At 41.8% G+C, this 18,243-nt stretch overlaps 3 protein-coding genes across 3 annotated transcripts; 1 reads left to right on the top strand and 2 right to left on the bottom strand.

The window, feature by feature from the left end:
- Nucleotides 1-3,066: 3,066 nt before the first annotated feature.
- Nucleotides 3,067-4,907, bottom strand: LOC141844558 (uncharacterized). The gene has a single exon (XM_074732598.1). The coding sequence runs from the start codon at nt 4,777-4,779 to the stop codon at nt 3,751-3,753; it is 1,029 nt and encodes a 342-aa protein (XP_074588699.1). The 5' UTR covers nt 4,780-4,907; the 3' UTR covers nt 3,067-3,750.
- A 6,129-nt stretch (nt 4,908-11,036) lies between these two features.
- LOC141840765 (peroxidase 21-like) lies at nt 11,037-12,571 on the top strand. The gene is made up of 5 exons (XM_074728832.1): nt 11,037-11,130; nt 11,198-11,349; nt 11,437-11,625; nt 11,717-11,882; nt 11,966-12,571. Exons 1-5 carry the CDS (start codon nt 11,079-11,081, stop codon nt 12,373-12,375), a joined length of 969 nt encoding a protein of 322 aa, XP_074584933.1. The 5' UTR covers nt 11,037-11,078; the 3' UTR covers nt 12,376-12,571.
- A 556-nt stretch (nt 12,572-13,127) lies between these two features.
- LOC141836302 (ATP synthase subunit O, mitochondrial) lies at nt 13,128-18,243 on the bottom strand. Its single transcript, XM_074723765.1, has 6 exons — nt 18,084-18,243; nt 17,797-17,847; nt 16,258-16,501; nt 15,085-15,197; nt 14,061-14,147; nt 13,128-13,485 (listed from the first exon to the last, which is right to left on the bottom strand). The coding sequence occupies exons 1-6, from the start codon at nt 18,195-18,197 to the stop codon at nt 13,357-13,359; spliced, it is 738 nt and encodes a 245-aa protein (XP_074579866.1). The 5' UTR covers nt 18,198-18,243; the 3' UTR covers nt 13,128-13,356.

The following is an 18,243-nucleotide window of genomic DNA, read 5'->3' as shown; positions in this document are numbered from 1 at the left end:
CCATATCCTGCTGCTCTGTTCGATGGTGGACAACCGTGGAGCAAAATCTACAGGAGAGTGGTGGGCTTGTAGTGTTAACTGAGAGACTCGAGCTGTGAGTTAGCTGGAGCAACTGGTTAGTGAGCTGGCTGATCAGGAGATTAAAGAAGAGAGGAAAAGTGGCATGTGGTGAAGAGTGAAGGCCAAAAGTGGTGCAGGGAAGCTGAATAATTTATGGAACGGAAATGAGCTGGTTAACAGGCGACCAATGATGGCACCGACCTCCGCCATGGGGAGGACTGATTCCATTGTTGTGGCTCGTACCGATCAGTTCTCGGACCATGTTAAGTGTCTCCTGCGATCTGAGGACTTGGCGCATGCTTTATAGCAGCGTGGAGTAAGGCTAACTGGTGACCGAAACTAAATATTTTCTCAAGCCAAAACTAAATCTTCGGGAATTCCATAATTTATAATCCAAGAATGGAATGCTGAATCACTCGACTTTGAGGTACCAATGACAAGATGAAGAAAACGACCTACATAAGTAAGAGTTGAATGATCTTGGCAGAAGGATCATTGATCTTCCACACATAAGATCTTAAAGTGACCACATGGGGTCCCCGGGGCAATGGTGCAACGGTAGGACATCCGGATTGTAACTCAGGGACCCGCGGTTCGATCCCCAGCTACGGCGTATTTACAGGAATTTTTCTCTAAATGGGGAACGCAATCAAAGGATGCTGGGCATCTGGATTGGCCGTCGTATGCGCTTCCCGATTTACCCTGGTGGTCGGTGGAAAACTTCCGTGGGACCGGGCCGACCACCTCCAGAGATGTGGCTACTGGGATTATCATTTTTTAAAGTGACCACATGGGTCCCCGGGGCAATGGTGCAACGGGAAGACATTCGGATTGTAATTCAGGGACCCGCAATTCGATCCCTAGCTACGACAGTATTTGCAGGAAATTTAATTTCCTCCAAATGGGGAACACAATCAAAGGATGCTGGATATTTGGATTGGCCGTCGTATGCGTTTCCCGATTTACCCTGGTGGTCGGTGGGAAACTTCCGTGGACCGGGCCGATCACCCCAGAGATGTGGCTACTGGGATTATCATTTTTTTTTTTAAAATGACCACATGGGCATAAAACAATTGGTACTCGGGTCGAAGTGACCATCCCCAAGGGCATAGTCAAGTTAGTTCCCAGATGACAGATTTATCGCATTATACACTGGTCGAATTGCGGTGTTGATGGTGTGGAATGCTCTCCCACCTAAAGAGTCCGCTTGGTCATCGTCAATGGCAGAGCCAACCAGAGTCATCCACTCGGGCTGATCTCGAGCTTTGGGCCATGAACAGCTATGCCAATGTTGTCACTTCGGGCGGTCTTCTTTTTTCTCTCAAAATTTTCTTTTCTCTCGTTGTAAATTTGTGCTTGTTCTCCTTCTCAACACCGTCAGGCCTCGGAGTTATAGCTTGGATAGACATTAACGTGGCTCCGCACTTGGTCACCATGATTTACCTCTCTTAAAATCATTATTGGACCGACGTTGAGGGGTACTTAAGGTGGGTATTATCCCTTTTTGCCACATTGAAGTGATGATCCCTTAGGGCATAGTCGAGTTACTTCTCAAGTGATAGATTTGTCGCATTGGTCACGGGTCGAATTAGGAGGTTGATAGTCGTGGAATGCCCTCCCACTTGGGGTCTTCTCGATATCTAACTTACATACTATATGTCATTGTGAGAGCGACAATAATGGGCCACTTGGGGTGGCGAAATCATTTTTTATTGCATTGAAGTGATCATCCTCGAGTAATGGTGGAACAGTAAAGTACTTAGTGATTTACTCAAACATTCATGATTTGAATCTTAAATATGACGCACTGTAGAATATTTTTTTCTAATAAGATGGAAAATTTGGGATGTTGGCTATGATGCACTACAGAATATTTTTTTTTTTTCCAATGGAGCACGGAGCCACGCTCGCTTTTGAATTTACTCCGGTGGTGAATAGGACTTTCATGGGATTGACTCAATGATTTCCATGATTAATTATAAGAACTAGATACTAGAATTATCAAAAATAAATAAAAAAAATTGAAGTGACCAAACATGTGTACAAAGGTGATAACTCTTGATGTGTTTAAGATAAAGCTCAATAGGCCTTTACGGGTGTAGCGAGTTGATATTCAGGTTGTAAATTTATAATAATAGAGTAGAGTTCGAATTTTCATGGGTTTATGTCTTTAAAAAATTAATTCTTCTTATTTAAGAATTTAAGAGGCCGTTCGATACGATCATTTATCTCTTTTGCAATGATATAGTTGAAGTACACACTAAGGAAACTCACGTAGTTGGAATCTTGAAAAGTAGTAACTAGAATAAGAGAGTCATTGAAACTATTTTAAGATAAGCAATCAACTATGTGATACAAGTCCAAACCTTAACCAAAAAAAAAAAAAGGATAGATGGCCAACTAAATTGAAAATTTAAAAAGTATTTAAATATGCAATAGTCATCTAGCAATTACTATATCCACGTGCCAATATAAGTACCCAAACAACTTCTGGTGCGTGTGTGCAGAGACATAAATATTTTGGTTATTAGATAAAATATGAGCCAGGTGGAAAACAATGTATCAAGACACTAATCGATGATTCATAGTTTCAATCGACTGATCAACTTTTGATGCAATAATGTCTCAAAATGGTAAAATTTGATCAATTTGATGTATCAAATTTACAGCTTTTCCCTCCCTCTAATTGCACCACATAGATCTAATAGATATTACAATGGACAACAAACCACCACATAGATCTCAAATTTTATGGAAAAATAAAAACACAAATCCAAGCATAATTAAATACCTAATGCAGCCACTCTTTGCAACCAATCGAATGTTGGCTATTTTGCTGCTAACTTTGTTGTTGATTTAAACTTCTACTTTGACATTTTGTGGATCATTGCAATCCAAGCATAGTGTTGCATTTTAAAGGCCCATTTTAACTGCAAGGCCGTGGACCGGATTTTGAACCGGTGTAAGATGGTCCAATTTGAGATGATTCGTCCGAGTCAATCCCAATAATCAATAGAACTCTAACCAAAACTTAGATTCATGTTTTTATTTTTAGAAAAATAAAATAAAATTCACAATCTTTAAAAACATATAAATATCTAGCTTTAAGAAACCAAACCCCGGATCCCACCACATTGATTGCCGGATTGTTCCGTCTCATTCCAGTCGACGTCAAATTGGGTCGACCCGTCGTCATCGAAGCGACCCATCACGAACACTTACTCCATTGCGCACAAACACCTCACGAGACATCAAATCAGCCACCGGCCCGAATCCGACCCACACCCAGCACGTGCCATCCACCTCCTGCGCTGCGATCCGCCATTGGCAGGGCTCTTCGGCTTTCTCGCCTCGAACATAGAGATTGGCCGGGCGACACGAGAGAGGGACCATCTCCAGTTTACTACTATTCCCGAGGCGTACGGCCACGCCTTGCCTTCTCCCTGGACCTACCTCGTTGTGTCTTATCTGCTGCTTCCATCCCAATGGTAGATGGCCCAAAGCTACTACAGATTCCCGGAGTGATCTCGATAACCACCCTGCCTCGCCTTGCCACCACTCGTGCAGTGATTTTTTTTTTCTTGTTCCATTTGATTTGATCCGGTCGCCAACAATAATTAATGGAACAGCAGGAAGAAGAAAAGGAGTGATTTTTTTATTACATTGGAACGGGAACGAAGAGCAGAGGAATCACTGTGGTGAGGAGGAGATGTGGGTGGGGCTCGTGTAGTGAAGCCGGTTGTCGTTGACCTGGGCGGGCCAGAAGCAGGAGGCGGCCTCCGGGACAGCCAGCTTCGCCGCCGCCCGCCACGCCGGCTCTGACTTGCTCCGCGGCAGCACTAACAGCCGCTGTGATTCTGACCCTTTTGCCTCGTCGTCCTCTACTTGATGTTTCTCTTCCGCTTGCACTTCCGCCGCGGCCTCCTGTGTTGTTTCTTCTCCGGCAGCGGACTGCTGCACGAGCTCCTCGTCCGAAGGTAACGCGAACCGGCCGGTGGCGAGCGAGGACGCCCGGTTGTGCGGCGCTGATCGGCAGCGCATCAGGAGGAGCGCGTTCTTCGGCGGAGAAGATGTCGTCTCCGATGACAAGGACACCCGTGGTTCCTCGCGCACGGCCACCGCCTCCCCATTTTTTCCTTCGCTGTCGCCTCTTTTATCTGCTTCCTTCGTAGCGCACGTGATAAACTCCGGTGGCTGTGGCGACTTAAGCGGATCCGGCTTCTTCCTCTCTTTATACTCCTCGCTCCGGCTGGATTGGATGCAGCTCCATCTCCGCCTCCACAGCCAGCGACGTCGACCGCCGCCGCCGCCGCCAGGGGGCGTCTTAAACACGACGCAGAGGAAAGCCTTGTGAAAACAGTGGCAGGACACGAGGCAGGAGTGACTCCTCCGCTTCTTGGCCGAAGGCGCCTTCCTCTGTTTCGCCGACGGCGTCCTCTTCTTGTTTCGCATCCGGACTTGACCGATGCACGTGACCTTGGGCGATGAAGGCTCGCCCTCCTCGGCGGCGGCGGCCGCTTCCGCCGCCGCCGAGGCGGAGCGGCCACGGCTCCTACTCCGCGACACGAACATGGGGCTGGACCGCGCGGCGGAGGCGGAGAGTCGGCGGCCACGGCTTCCGATGGCCTTGCCGTACAGCAGGCGCGCGAGGCCGATCGGTGGGGGTAGCTTCTCCCTCCCGGGGCTGGAGGAGACCTTGACACCGCCGGGCTTCAGCATTTGTACGCGGCGAGAGGTGGAGGCGGAAGAGGAGAGGCAGAGTAATGGCAGGAGTGGTGGAGTGTGTACGTAGCATGAGCTTTTAAGTTCTGTGCTTGCTGCTTGTGACAACTGTACTCGCCGCAGATAAGATTTGGTCTCTCCTTGTTACCTTCTTCTTCTACTACTTATAAATATATTTTCGCTAATAACTCAGTATCTTTAACAAAAGTGAATAATTAAAAATAAAAAAAAATCCTTTTTTCATCTCATTCTTAAGTTCATTGATTTCAAGGTCAGAGTCTGTGTTGGGTGACGGGTGGGGTGACGTCATGTATGGTCGGATGGAGTAGTCTTCTTGCAGCATTGCCACTATCAAAGTTTTGTATTGGCACTTATCCTATCACAATGCAGATCTAATCTTGCCATTTAATGCAACATTCTTATCATGCATTTTTTTTTTTTTTGTTTTCTTGTCATGTATTTTTGTTCATATATAATGTTGCGGTTGGGTCAGTCAAGTTGGATTCGATTCCCATTGGATGCTTTAAAGTCACATTGTCCTGCTCCGACCCAGCACGAGGTGGTCCAACCTCACCTGTCAACCGGCCTAATCTTATTCATTGCCACTAACAGTAGTATTTTACTTGATTTGATTAGACGCTGTTTGGTGGACGAAGGTGGGTGAGTGGGTCCACAAATCCCCAGTCAAATCCAACAAAAGACTGAAGATATTCGGCAAAGGTTTGTTGACAAAAATGGTTAGTGTTGGTGGGTCTTTGACTTTTATCCTTCAAGATTCTAGGTGTCTTATTATGCTTAAATTATTTTAATCCTAACTGTCTGAGCAAAGTTCACTGGTTTAAAGAGTAGGAGTTTGATGGAGAGGAGTATGGGACAGTTGCCAAAGTTGGTATGATCAAGGATGAAGAAGATGGGCGATTCACTAATCCATTCGATAAGTGTGATGGACTCAGTCAATGGCCAGTCTGCCATCTTCAGCTACATTTCTGCAATATATTTTTATTGCTGATATGACCAATGCTACATGGATGATCAGATAGAATTACATGGGAAATTAAATTTTAATATATTTAAAAAGGTAAATTAAAATTGCTTTTTTAAAGTTCTGGTATATGTTTGAGAAACGGTTTGTTAGTTTAGATGTTTGGGTTACGAAGTGTTAGATGTAATTGGGCCTGAGCCCTCGGCCCGCTCGTCTTCCCGACCAAGCAGCCGCAGAATGCGGCTTTCTGCCGACTTGCACGTTATAGAAACCTTCATCATCTCCGGCGGGAGCCATCAGCCATTGTACTTACTGAATTGGAGAACTCGTTCTCCGTGCCGTGATGACGACCAGGAATTATCTCTATCGAGGTTTGGGGGAGGAGCTGTCGCCTGTTCGACGAAATGCTTGATTGCAGGTTAGTTTTGGGGGCCGATTTCAAGTAAGTGTATATCAGGGGGGGGGGGGGGGGTTTGTGTTGGCACATGGAGTAACAAAACCTAGTCCTATTGAAAAGGGCAAAACTGATTATTATTATTTTTTTATGTCTGTCGAATAGTGTTATATTGATATTCTGCCAAAGTTGACCTATTAAACCATTGTTAGACTCTTGATTGGGCATTTTCATGTAAGAGGTGGTTCGGAGTCTTCGGTAGCAGAGAGCCCAATTTAGGTATTTGCTCATCTCTCCGAATGGAAGGAAAAGGAGGTTGGAATTGGAATTCTCATAACAGGAGAATTTAAGAATTAGCAATTCTAAATAGACAAACCATGAGATGTGATTTAAGAAACTTTGAGAGATCTTGGATGTGAACCCTTATCCTTAATTTATGTATGCTTTTGTTTACAAGAAATAACCTCTTGTAATGCAGGATAAAAATAAGTACAATAGATTCTTCTATGAAACTTCATCTTGATAGAAATTTCACTGATTGTCTTTTTTTTTTCATTTACAAGAAAGTTGTCTGTATATATATATATATATATATATGTTGCTTTTGAAATAAATTCCTGTTTAATTTTGTATAAAGTTGAGCTATATTTGGCTGCATTTAGTATATAACATATATCGCCTGCACATCTAGGTAACTTAGCAAAATAGTTCATTCAACATTATGTTTCCTTTTGATTCAAAACTGAAAAGATTGTAATTTTAATTTTTTTTTATATATTTCCACTTGAAACGATTGGACTCCAAGCATTTGATAGAGTAATAGTTTTAGAAATGCGTCTTTAAACTGTACTTTATTCCTTCTGTGTGGGCATGGAAATCGAATTGATAAAAAGTGTTGTTTATCCGAGCGTTTGAACATGTTAAGTAAGCTTACTGGAAGTGATGCCAAGGAAGATAATGAATTATTAGACTCTAGTCACTCTACCTCTTGAGAAACAAGATCCTGAACTGCCACGGTTACTCACATTCACTATTTACATTCTATGTTAACTATCCTCCTGCAGTACGCCTCCTCTGAATTTCTTTACTATTATCTTATAACTTAATTAAATCGGATTGTCTTACTCTTAAATTACCAAGACCATTTCATTGACTTAGGAGGTTTACAACAACTCTATCATGCAAATTGATGCGGGATAAGTAAAGGTTCCACGTGGCGGGTTCTTAATTTGGTCAACATATGAGTCATGCAGTACAACTTGAGACTTGATCAACATAGATTGCACATGGCTTGTCAGCTGCCGAGCTGACTCGACTAGCCGAGTCACCGATCCCTCTCGATAAATCTTTCCAACAAAGGCCTACCTCCCTCGAGGAGTCTTTCCAACAAATGTCTACTTCCCGAAGTCTTCCTAACAAAGGCTGATCTCTCCCGAGGAATCTTCTCAATAAAAAAACCTCTTCAACTCAACTACTTCAACTCGACCATGCCGACCTCGGCAAGCTTTGCTCGGCTTTGTCGACCTCCTCAGCTCATCCGACTCTCCCTTAATTTGGTAACATACGATTTATTCAACACAACTTGAGACTTGATCGACATAGACTCCACATAGCGTGTCAACTTCTGAGCCGACTCGACCAGTTGATTCGTTGACTCCTCTCGAGGAGTCTTCCTAACAAATGTCTATCTCCTGAGGAGTCTTCCCACCATAGGCTTACCTCCCCAAGGAGTCTTCCCAACAAAGACCTATCTCCCCCAAGGAGTTTTCCAAATAAAGATGTACCTCATGAGGAATCTTCCTAACAAAGGTTTACTTCCCAAGGAGTCTTCCCAATAAGGATCGACCTTCTCCAAAGAAGCTGCCCAACAAAAGATCTCCTCAACTCAACCACCTCAGCTCAGAACTCCTTAACTCAGCCAGCTCTGTTCGGCCCTGCCGATGTCAGCTCATCCAACTCTGCTTGTCTTTGTCAACCTCTTTAGCTCAGCCAGCTCTGTTCGGCCCTGTCGATCTCCTCAATTCAGTTAACTCTGTTCGGCCTTACTGACCTCCTCAGCTCATCCAACTTTGCTCGACCCTGCCAATCTCCTCAGCTCAGCTAGCTCTATTCAGTCCTGCCAACCTCCTCAGCTTAGCCAGCTCTGCTTAACCCGTCGACCTCCTCAACAAAAGCCTACCTCCTCAAGGAGTCTTCCCAACAAAGACCTATCTCCCGAAGAGTCTTTCCAACAAAGGCCTACTTCCCGAGGAGTCTTCCCGACAAAGGCTGACCTTCCTCGAGAAGTCTTCCCGACAAAAGACCTCAACTCAACCAACTCAACTTGGCCATGCCCACCTCCTCAAGTCAGCTATCTTTGCTCAGCCTTGTTGATCTCCACATCTCATCCAACTCTACTCGGCCCTACCAATCTCTTCAGCTCAGCTAGTTATGTTCGGCCCTATCGACCTCCTCAGTTTAGCCAACTCTTCTCGGCCTTGCTAACCTCCTCAGTTCAGTTAGTTTTATTCGACTCTATCGAGCTCCTTAGCTCAGTCATTTTTGTTGGACCCTATTGACCTCTTCAGCTCAGTCAGTTCTGTTTGATCCTATCGATCTCCTCAATTCAACTAGTTTTGCTGAACCCTGCAGACCTCCTGAGCTCGACCACCTCAGCTTAGCCTCGTTGCTCTCTCTAGAGCATGGCGATGACAGGATCTTCTGGACGCGGGATGATGTGACCTGTAGAGTATGGCGATGGGACACTGTCATACCTGTGTGTGGCTTCCCATCGGTCAGGACGTGGCGGATGGACAACATGGTCAACAAGACATGGGATGACATGAGCCTCTAGAACGTGGCGATGGGACATCTTCCATACCCATATATAGCGTCTCATCAATCAGTACATGGAGCACGTGAGCACCATCTCTCATCTAGGGAAAATGTAGTATAAAAGTAAGCCCACTCTTGTGGGCGGAGTTATACGCAATATTTATCTCTTAACCCTTATTTTATTGTTTCACTCTTTCCCTCCTCTTCTCTCCGGAGAATTAATTTGAGCGTCAGAGTACTGAGCCAAAGTTTGCCTTGGCCTGCATTCTAATTCTCATTTGAGTTTTACATAGACTCACAGAGCTTGCCCTTCACCGGATCATTGAAAGCTCATCAACCTCAGAGGTTATCCACTGGTGGGGTGGTGGCTCACCCCTCCTAGTCTCAGCCAGGAATACAAATCTTTCAATGTTTGTGTTTTTAACCCTTTAAAGCTCCTGATCCTGCAAATAGATTTTGCACACCACTAATCTGATAACAATTCCATAGAATGTCACTGCAAATTTGATTATATTTCCTTCATCTGCAAAACCAATCAACTTATAGAAACAGTATTTTTTTAAATTATGCATACTCCGATCACTGTTTGTTGCTAATGTTATTACTCGCTGATAAAAGTCTGGTTGGTGTTTCTCAGGATGGGTTCCATTTTGGTTGTTAAGGTATAATCAATATTATTCCACTACTAGAATTGAAAATCGTAGTTTTCTCGAGTTGAGAATCCCTTGAAGCCTGTATGTTTATGCCAAGCTCAATTGTGCACGCCACACAAAGATGTGGGAAATGCTTTCAATGGGTCTCTCCAGTACTGCTCGGCTGCCAGTGCTACTATCATTTTGACGTAGCAAATTGCAAAGGGCATCCCTGTCATATCCTAGCCATGAATCAGGTCATGAAAGTTACCGTCTTTGGAGGAAATGCTTGCTTATATGCTATAAAATGCCTTCTACGTCCATGGTTTCAATAGAAAAAGATGAAAGGTGAGTTCTAGATTTGATAGCATAAACAAAGTATCCACTTTCTCATTTTTTGAATTATATCTGATTACTATTCCCTGCGACCATGCCAACAGAGGTCATTTTCTTGTTAATTGTTTGCCAGCCTGCAAAAGAGACTCCTCAACAGTCTTTGATTGATATTGGATCACGCAATTGTTCTTGATTGGCTCACCATTTATTTTAAACTACTCACTTTATCACCTTTAGTATCTGTTTACTGTTTCAGCAGTGTGCATTCAGGGCCAACAAAGGTCACTTTCTTGTATAATCCTTAGTGTTTATTGTCAAAGAGACGGCATTTGTGATTGTTTGAAAGCTAGCAATCTTTAACATGGTAAATAAAATCATCTCTGGTTTTATGACACTTGATAACCTGGAAAACCAAGCGCTAGCTTTAGTTTGTAACAGTTTTTAGACATTTAGAAATCACAAGTGACATCGGGGCACTAACCAGTGGTATGATGGCGCAGTATAATGATGAATGACATTTTTCATTTCTACATCAATGATGGGACATATAGAAATTTGAAGTATTCTTCTTAATCACGATGAAGCAAGTCTATATAACTCTCGACTCCTTGCAGATGTAGAATCAAATGTTAATCACTCACCATAACAATCATACCTCTAACCAAAAGGCTATCAAATGTTAACACTCACCGGCTCCATTGTGGTCCATTGCACTGGTGGACCAAGAAATGAAATCATAGATAAGGCGATAGCAATGCACTAACAACCGAGAAGCCATGCACATGTATAAGCAATCAAGCAAATGGCATTGCAAATTGTGTGGTTTACAAATATACAATGATCTATATTATCTCTTGATGTACTTGAATTTAATGAACTATTGTACCCATCATTTTGCCATATGAAATGGCTCTTGCAGATTGTTGCTTGTCCTGCCTGGGAGTGTCGGTGAGGACTTCCCGTGTGGTTTGCACATTTTTGCAAGCATCCCAAAAACAAGTTGACGACTGGCCACGTGGTGGAGCCACTGCATCAGTGTCAAGATAAGAACTCAACACACTACTCTCACATATAAATTGAGATGCAAGGACTCGTTTCCTCATCAACTGGCAGCTGAAAGGGAGCTCGGAAAATAAAGATGAGACTGTTAGTTATATTAATCCTTGCATGTTGGAGTTCTCTTTCCAGAGGTCAGCCTCAATTCACAGCTTTTCGTATGGCCGCATCACAAATTTTGAACTTAAACTGATTTTGCAGGAGAAGGTGTTGGCCTCACACTAAACTTCTACTCCAAGAGCTGCCCCAAGGCCGAGGAGATTGTTAAGCAAGAGGTTGTGAAGCTCTACAACGAGCATGGCAACACAGCTGTGTCTTGGGTCAGGAATCTCTTCCATGACTGCATGGTCGAGGTCAGATTTGTTTAATAAATTCCTTATTTCTGATGAGACTAAAATTAAATGTTTGTGCTTTGAGCTGTGAATTGTTGTCGAGCGCAGTCTTGTGATGCGTCTTTGTTGCTGGAAACGGCCGGTAGCATTCTGTCTGAGCAATCAGCTGATAGGAGCTTTGGCATGAGAAACTTCAAGTACGTGAACACCATCAAGGAAGCCCTGGAGAGGGCGTGCCCTGCCACTGTGTCTTGTGCTGATATAATTGCGCTCTCTGCAAGAGAAGGTGTAGTCAAGGTATGATGACTATAAATCCTATATATATATATATATATATATCTATGTGTGTGCCTTCGTTTAAAAACAATCTGGTGGGTTTTCTTTGTAGCTTGGAGGTCCATTCATTCCCATGAAAACTGGTAGAAGAGACAGCAAGCAAAGCCATGCAAACGTGATTGATAAGTCAATTCCCAACCACAATGACTCCATGTCCCACGTTCTCTCCAGATTCAAATCCATAGGAATCGACGCGGAAAGAACCGTCGCTCTCTTAGGTACTTTGTCTGGTTGTTTTGTTTAGTTACTATTTTGTACTCCCCAAGTAAACAGAGTCGACATATTCCTTTTTTGCCTTTAGGGGCTCACACTGTTGGCCGAGTGCACTGCGTCAACCTCGTCGGCCGCCTCTACCCCACCGTCGACCCGACCATCGACCCCGAGTACGCTAAGTACCTCCTCAATCGCTGCCCGTCACCCAACCCTGACCCGGAGGCAGTGCTGTACTCCCGGAACGACCGCGAAACGCCGATGATCATCGACAACATGTACTACAAGAACTTGCTGAATCACAAGGGGTTGCTCAAGGTCGACCAGCAGCTGCTCTCTTACCCAGCCACTGCCCAGTTTGTGAAGCTGATGGCAGCTGACAACAGCTACTTCTACAGTCAGTTCGCGAAGGCGATGCTGTTGATGTCGGAGAACAATCCGCTGACCGGGAATGAAGGTGAGATCAGGAAAGACTGCCGGTTCGTCAACGCTGCTGCATAAGCGCCGCAGGCTGTGTGATAATGTAACCGCTCCGTGTAATATCGTGTCGAAGTGTATCAAGTTTGTAATCAACCGCTCCGTGTAATATCGTGTCGAAGTGTATCCAAGTTTGTAATCCATAAGCACAATGTGCAAGTGCAGATATTGGGAGAAACTAATGGAAAAGAATCAAAGGTAAAACCGAAATGTTGGAAAAGCATGCATTTTTAGATCTTGCCAGAAGAACAGGACCGTGGTTCAATCGGAAAAGTCCAAAATTTTCCCAAAGATCATCGAATAGGAGACGAGGAGCTTCGGCATGGTGGCCGACAGCTTGGAGGCAGAGTTCGCCGACCGCCTCTACCGCATCTTTAGAGGAGGGCATGGCTCGTCGGCCCCGTCGCCTACCAAGCGAAAGAATTATATATTAAAAACTACGATGAGTTTTCGATAAAATTTATTTTCGCAAGCGATTTGATTGGAGGTCTATAAACAGAGGCAACGATTCTGTTCTCGGATGGCTGGACGAGAAGCAGGACGAGTCGGTCGTGTACATTTGGCAGCATGAGCTCCATCGGCGGTGCCAAGCTCCGGCAGTTGGCGCTGGGCCTCTGGCCACCCCTTCATTTTGGTCAGCAGGAGCAACGACGAGGCAGAATCACGGCGGCCGGAGAGGTTTGTGGAGAGGACGAAACAGGAGTGGTGGCTGATCATGGGCCTCGTAGGCCAAGACACGACGGCCGTTGGAGGCTCCTGACGCCTACCGTGCGGAGTAGTTCTCCAAGTCAAAAATCCAAATTTTCATACAATCAACATGTCTACAGGGGCAGCCAATTGTAAGTGTAATTTAAACATTTATTAACTCGAAAACAAAAGAAAAAAAAATGGAATTCTGTTTCAGGGAACGACCCTTGAAACATTCAGAGTTCACTCCACATAAATTTATTTCAAGTCGACCACCACCATAGAATAACAGCAGCGTCGAGGGATGTCGGAGAGGGCCTAAAGGTTGTCAAAATTAATAGGCTCCCTCAAGAGTTTTTCCATCTGCTTGGCCCTGGTCTTTATCGACATGTCAAAGACCTTGTTTCCGAACTCGACCACCAATCCTCCAAGAATGCTGGGATCGATCTGTCAGAATCACAAAAGGTGAAAAAAATGAGAATTCATAGAAAACAAAGCGAGCTGGAAGGAGATCAACAGACTGGTTTCTGGTTTATCAAATGAGATGGCACTGATGGTTCAACAAAGAATATTCTGACTGTCTCAAGGCGAAGCAATTGGAATAAACAAAGGTCTAAGAACTTATTATAAGGCAAAAAAAACATAAAGCTATTTCGGAGGAATGAAAATAAAGAATTTAATCCACTATGCAAAAAGTAACAAAATGCAAATATCATTAACATTTGCACAAGTTGTATACAATATTAAACTAGCTTGTTTAAGTAAACAGTATCCTCTCTCATTCTGAACTACATGGAGTTATAATGAAGAAGATTGAATTGATACATCTGTTGCCATATTGCAAAAGCAAGAAATGTAGAGATTTATCAGAAAAGCTTTAAGAAAATATTGCATGAAACCACATCTCTTTTAATAACATGTTTGAGGAAACAGATTGTTGCGATCTAAAAGCAAAATATGTTAAGTGAGAGAAGTTATTAAACCCACTCTTGTATCGTTAACATGGTAGGTAAAGAAAGTACCTTCTGCTCAAGCTTGGCAGTTTTTCCATGCCCTAGAATATCTTGCATAGTCAACTTAAGCTCCTTCTCTTCTTCCGCAGGAAGTGGCTGGCAACAAAAACACCAAATACTATTTAGCAGCTAGAATGCGAGAAGGCACATAGGCATCATGTTAGATTCTCACTGGCGTCACTTACTCCTAAAGCTAAAATTCTTAATAATATCTGCTTAGATAACTTGCAAGAGTGGACTATCTAGCTGCCAGTCCAACAAGTTCACTGCATCAACTTCACAAAATTTACTTTTTGCCTTAAATAACAGAAATTAAAGGACTTTAATACAAGACCTCTAGATTTGGTACCATCTTAAAATTTGATTTAACTGATAGCTTACTGCTGATCTAATATTTTGTTAAATTTTGATAAAGCAACCACTAGCTGTCAAAGTTAAGCTATCATGAAGAATTCAATTTGTAGTTTAATAATAACAACAGGTAGTACTCAACAACTGCTGAACTAACATGCAAAGCAAATATGAAATTCCGTGACACATGCTAGGCAAAATTATTCTAATGGAAATACTAGTTGATGGACATGTTTAATGAGGGGGAAGGAAGAACGTGCATCAGAAAAATCATTGCACATACCATATTCGCTGATTAATTTTTTTATTTTATGCATTTGTTTATTCATTTGCTAATTCAATTTTTTTCCAAGCATTCTGCCCATCTGATTTTTTAACTGTAAATAATTAGGACTCAACGTGAACATGACCCATAACACTCGATTCAATTGATGAACTAAATCGCGAAGAATCTCATAGAACTCATTTTTTAAAAGGACTGTACTATCCCTATAAGAGGTAGACAATAACTATAATGTAATATCAACTGATATCTTATTTTCAAACAACAGAGATAACAGTCAGGCAATATTATGCATAAGCATTTATCATGGTTCATTTATATTGAATCATGAGCTTTCTAACTAACAATGAATTCCAAGTTAGCCATTGTGCAGCTGAGAAATCATTTAAGAGGACTTACGATAACTGTTGTAACAATGACTTTAACTTCTCCCCTTTGTGCCATAGTCAACTCAACAAATCTCTTAGAAATACGATCTATGTGTGCAAGCCTTCCATTATCAGCCAAGACAGCTTGCATAAATAAAAGGGGAAGAAAAGTCACAACGTTATACAATCTATAATTGCAATTGAATCTCATAGAAAGTCTCAACACTTGATTTCATTAAATGGATAGGAACATAGGACAAATGCTCCATTCAGTTCATACAACAGTAACGCTGGAAATCTGAAATAATTAGAACAAAATAAATCATCACATGTAGGACCTACTATTAACCGTTAATGTTCTTCAAATATGAATACTGAAGAGGAATAGATAATGACATTTTTAAAAGAAAATCATAGCAAGAACCAACATAGGTTTACTGAGATACGCAATAGATTTACAGCTAAATGAACCTTTCCTTGAGTACTAAATATTCAACAATACAAGTTATCCATGAAGCTCGTAGACATTTTGCAGAAAAAAGGGTGATGCATGATCAAAAACATGGTAGGCATACACAACTTGTCCTAAGGCATAAGCATGTAAGTAGTCATTAATCATTATCAATTATCATCCATAGTAACTCATATGATCAACTATTTAATCCAACTACTTGAGAAATTACTATAAAAAAACTAGCCATAAACACAAATCACGTATCAGGTACCTGAAATCCAGTGAGACACACTTTGACAAGACACTAATCTTTAAAGATAACAAACAATATTAAGAGGCCATAAAGAAAAACAGATAGATTAGCATACACCGGATATCATCTCTATAGCCACCTAAAATGACTATGAATAGCATATGTAGTAAAGTGACAGTATATATCTACCATGCACAAGAAAGCATATCAAAGCACCAAAAATGCAATGCAATAGAATATATAGTAAACTTTTAGCAGTATAGACATGTTGCAACATGTAGATTACATAGTAAACTAATGGCAACATAGACATTTTATGACTGCCATGCACAAGAAAGCATATCAGAGCACCAAAAAACAATGAAATAGAATACATAGTAAACTAATAGATAGACACGTCGCAATGTGTAGGTTACATAGTAGACTAATAGCAATATAGACATTTTATGACTTGTAGACAAAAGTGTTCACAAAACAGGAAATGAAATGAATAATACCTAAGAAATTCTTGGTGACATCAGAAAATCCAGCTTCAGAAAATATTTCAGTGACAGTTTTGACACGGGTCATTTTAGGAATTGACATGTCTTTGATGAACTTTGAAAACCGAGGACTCCTCTTGGAAGCCTCTACCACATCAAGAATCTCAGCTTCAACCTTGTCCAATGCATTTGCTTTAGTTGCAGCAATGAAAAGAGCAGTTGCATAATTTCCAGAACCTCCAAATAGTTTCAAGGGCACCTGTATTCAATCATGATACAATGAATAAAAACAAGAAAATTTAATGAACTAACATAAGATAGGAAATCAATTACAATTATTTGCCAGACAAAAAAATTGGTTAGAACCACCCATTGGGAATTCCTTATTTGGCATATGTACACCCAATCACTTGACACATGCACCATTTTCACTCCCACTTTGACTAATCTCTAATAATAAAGAGTTTTCATTTTTTAAGTCCAGAAGAAACCTACACTGTAAGAACATTTAGCTCTATGAAGTGTAGGGTAGAATGAAAACCCACAATGTTCTTCTCAATAATCCACTAGAAACTTTCACCTTTCTTCTCAGAAGGCAGTTTAATTTCCTTCCACCTCATGCACATTTATTACTTAATTTAATTTTCACAATTGTGCATGTATCTGCATTATGAATAACCTTACATATACAAAATGCCTTACACGCATGTTTACTATTCTCGCTCCAAAGGGTGTAAATGAATGTTTATTTTGTGAAGATTCAAAACACAAAAACCCTGTTGAAAAGAACATCAGGTGATTCTAGGTTCATACAGTTCACAAATTAATCTGTACCATTTGTTAACTATGATATGGTTTGAATCCAATCAATAAACTATGATATGGTTAAAGTCTATTCATGACTAAGATGTCATACAGAGGATACAATTCCATCTACAGTGGCAAAATAAAGGACTAACTTGCATAGATAAAAGCTCATTCCACATATTTGAAATTATATGCCAATATATATCATGATGTGATGCATCTAAATCTTATCTGTAGAAAGTATAAGCCACATAGCTATAAGGCAAGAGGCACAGGTCAAGTCTCCTATTACCAACAAGAAAGGAAACACTAACTATGCTGGAAATAAAAATGAGGAACTAGTTTCAATCATAGAAGACCACACGAACAAGAGAGAAAAAAATTCAGGAGTTTCTCATTCCCATGCATGAATCTTTTGAAATCCTCCATGAGAGTTCCATACTCGAGTGAATCACAGATATGGAATATGGCCCCAAGAAGATCTACAATAGTGTAGAAATCTAAAAAACAAATTGATGAATTGAACAACATAGTAGCGCATACACTATCAGATTACATGATGGCAAACCACTAAAAAAGTTCGCTTTGAGCTATTTCTTCCTAAATTCATAGAGTTGAATAATAGCAATGCATCAAATCCAACATGTTCCACTACCACCCTGCGCCTATGTTTTTTCGCAAATAAACCAAAAGCAGCAATAACATAACAAAAACATAATGGAAATTACATCTCATTATCACATTTACCTTGACCTTTGCTTCAGTTGGTTGTGTCTGGGTCGCAAAGGTCCTCAGCCCCTGCAGAAAAAGGTCTCAATCTTTAATAATCAAAACATACGAACATCAGAACTTGCAGAGATAGATACAAGACCTTAACTAAACTAATAGAAACATATCGTATTTCCTAGCACACTCTACATTAATATTTGCGAATCGAAACCAAATTCAACGTGAGAATAGGACAAGGCTGCCCCTCAACAAAAGAAAACTGGAAAAAAAGGTAGAATTGCAAAGATCGGGCTGTGAGATCTTACCGTGCTAAGGTTTCCTAGGGACCCCTCGGCGGCCAATCGAGCACAAAGGATCGATTCGGTGGAAAGAGCCTTGGTTAAGAGAGGGAAGGCAGATCTGAGTCGCCAGAGAGCCATCGCAGGGAACCCTAATGCTTTCACCGGCCAACCGAATTAGTGTGAT

The sequence above is a fragment of the Curcuma longa genome, chromosome 1 (assembly GCF_044706935.1).
Source record: "Curcuma longa cultivar G26 ecotype Majalengka, Jawa Barat chromosome 1, ITB_CL_G26_1.1, whole genome shotgun sequence".
NCBI classification, from domain to species: Eukaryota; Viridiplantae; Streptophyta; class Magnoliopsida; order Zingiberales; family Zingiberaceae; genus Curcuma; species Curcuma longa.
This window is presented reverse-complemented; position numbering and strand designations above follow the sequence as displayed.